This window comes from Austrofundulus limnaeus, unplaced genomic scaffold (assembly GCF_001266775.1).
Source record: "Austrofundulus limnaeus strain Quisiro unplaced genomic scaffold, Austrofundulus_limnaeus-1.0 Scaffold216, whole genome shotgun sequence".
Taxonomy (NCBI): domain Eukaryota; kingdom Metazoa; phylum Chordata; class Actinopteri; order Cyprinodontiformes; family Rivulidae; genus Austrofundulus; species Austrofundulus limnaeus.
In genome coordinates this window covers 339,555-341,941 of record NW_013952618.1, presented here as the reverse complement: position 1 = coordinate 341,941, position 2,387 = coordinate 339,555, and the positions used below count along the sequence as shown (strand labels likewise).

General features: G+C 36.9%; 1 protein-coding gene across 1 annotated transcript in view; it reads right to left on the bottom strand.

Annotated features, from left to right (window-relative positions):
* Positions 1–337, bottom strand: part of LOC106525187 (dysbindin) — an 18,115-nt gene extending 17,778 nt beyond the window's left edge. The window contains exon 1 of the mRNA XM_014019332.1: positions 159–337. Coding sequence (XP_013874786.1) covers positions 159–201 — 43 coding nt within the window. The 5' untranslated portion in view covers positions 202–337. The remainder of the gene's footprint in view (positions 1–158) is intronic.
* Between the last annotated feature and the right edge of the window lie 2,050 nt (positions 338–2,387).

Below are 2,387 nucleotides of genomic sequence, written 5' to 3'. Positions count from 1 at the left end.
CACACACACACACACACACACACACACACACACACACACACACACAACTTATTCTACATAATATTACAACTACAAAGGAATTCTGGTCACAAAGGGAAGAGTTGTAAAGAAACAGGCTACGTCAGCAGAAAGGTATTTGATGAGCAGGATGAACTTACAGGACAGTCTCTGGCTGTGCAGGTTGGCTGATGAGGAGCTCATGATGCTGGAGGGTGGTTTTACAGACAAACAGCATCAGTCAGAGGGAGTCCAGTGAAGATGAACATCTCACCCCGACTCAAAGCCACGGATGCTGACCGCTCTGCTCCTCTTTCCTCCGAGTCCAGTCCGAGCCACTCGGATCAGAGCCAGAATAAGTTCCGTCGGGTCCAGCAGCTGACCAATGAGGGGCCGGGTGGGGAGGAGCAGGAGGAGAGCGAGGAAGGAACAGGAGGGGTGAAGAAGGGATTTAAGCGAGTGGAAAATACCAAGCAGGGGCAGAAACACGCTGCGGTTATTTCTGGCTCCCTGCAACCCTCTCACTTCCTCCTCTCTGGATAGTTTTCTTCTTGTGTGATCTTTTACACATTAAAACCACTTCTCCTCTGTTCCAGCTGAGGGGCCAGTGATGAGTCAATTATTATAAAAAGTCAGATTCACAATAATTACTTTAGTTTCTTTACAGATCACATAAAAAGATGAAAATGGCTCATTTAGAATAAAACAGTATATTTCTTTTTGGTTGCTGAGATTCAGAATTGTGTTACATTTTGTATTTTTAATCATTTTCTGTTCTGGAAAAAGCTGCAGTTTAGATCACTAAAGTAGTGAGAAAATCTTTAAAATGTGAGAAGAAATGTGCATGTTTTCATTTAGTGTCTAACTATATAAAATGGTTTGAGGAATTTGGATGAATTGCAAAAAGGCCTGAAATGGACCCCTGTGATCGTGAACCCAGCAGATGGTTCAGCTTCCAGAACCATCATCCATCAGCAGCTGATACAAAAATCTGTCAGAAATCTATAAGAACTACAATAAAAAGTTAGAATTACAGCCAGCTGAGATGGAACAACAGCATTACAGTGTTTAAAAACATATATTCAAACTTTTACATTTCTTCCTGAATGCTTTACAGAGCTACATCTAATCTGTGATTTAAAAGATATGATGATGAAACAAAACATGAAACATTTTCTGGACATGTTTTTGCTTTGGATTTGATTTTTTTCATGGTGTCCCAAACAAAGCTGTAATTTTTATTTTCCAAAAGTGTGTCTCAGACAATTCTAAGTATCAACAAGAACTTCATTTGGTTATTTTTCTGACTCAAAATGGCTCAAAACTTTCTAGTATAAATTATAAAGTGTGCTACGGATGATTTCTCTGATTTTGTCAACTTTTTATTTTGCATTATRAAAAAAAAGGCCAAACAGCAGGGAGAAAGTCAGTCAGAAAACCAACAGGGCAGGGTTTTATGGTTGCTTAGACAGAAAAGTAAAAAAAATTTCCACAACAGGAAACATATGAAACTGAAGGAGTAAAACCAGCCCACATGTGTGACTTAGAAACAGAGTCAGCATCACTGAAACCCATTTATCTCACAAAGGTGTCAGAATGTCTCCTCTTTGGCATTTCTAAGCACGACTATCGAAATGACCAAAGKTTTGCACACATCTACCAGGAGCAAAGACGATAATGATGCTGGACTGTCCCATGATGCATTGCAAATGAAGATACTTCCTGTGAGGTTGGTGAAATCTTACAATCAGCAGCTGAAGCAGGGTATACATTTAATATAATATTTGAAAGTAATATTTTTATGGGCTTTATACATGACTTGTAAAATCAAATTATAACATTTTAATCATTTCAAATGATGAAATAATATATTTGTTGGGTGACCATAGCACTTTCTACTTTAGAAATTTGTGTATATTTTACAAAAAAAAAGTCTCATTTTGCAAAAGGTCTGAGCTGCTCTGCTAATCGTTGGGTTTTAAAAAGGACTACTTTCAACATGTCTTCTTAAGGCTCTGCCACACTAAAATATTTTAGACAACTTGTGAAAATTTTAAAGACATTTACGTTAAAGTTGGAATTAAAAAATCAAACGGAAGCCTTATTTAGGCGTGTACATACTGTAATGTTAACAAATTGATTAATTATATAACTTTTAATATTTAGACTAAAAACTAATTTCATAAGTTGGCACAAGTTGTCTAAAGCAGTGGTTCCCAAACTTTTTTATCTTCTGACCCACAAAATATCCATGGCAACAACTTGTGACCCCAAATATTACTGGTCTGAGTACACAAACTTTGTTGATAACCCTAAAAACACAGGCTTTTTGACAGTCTAAACAGCTTGTACACAAATATAAATACTTATTTATACTTATTTTGTGTTTT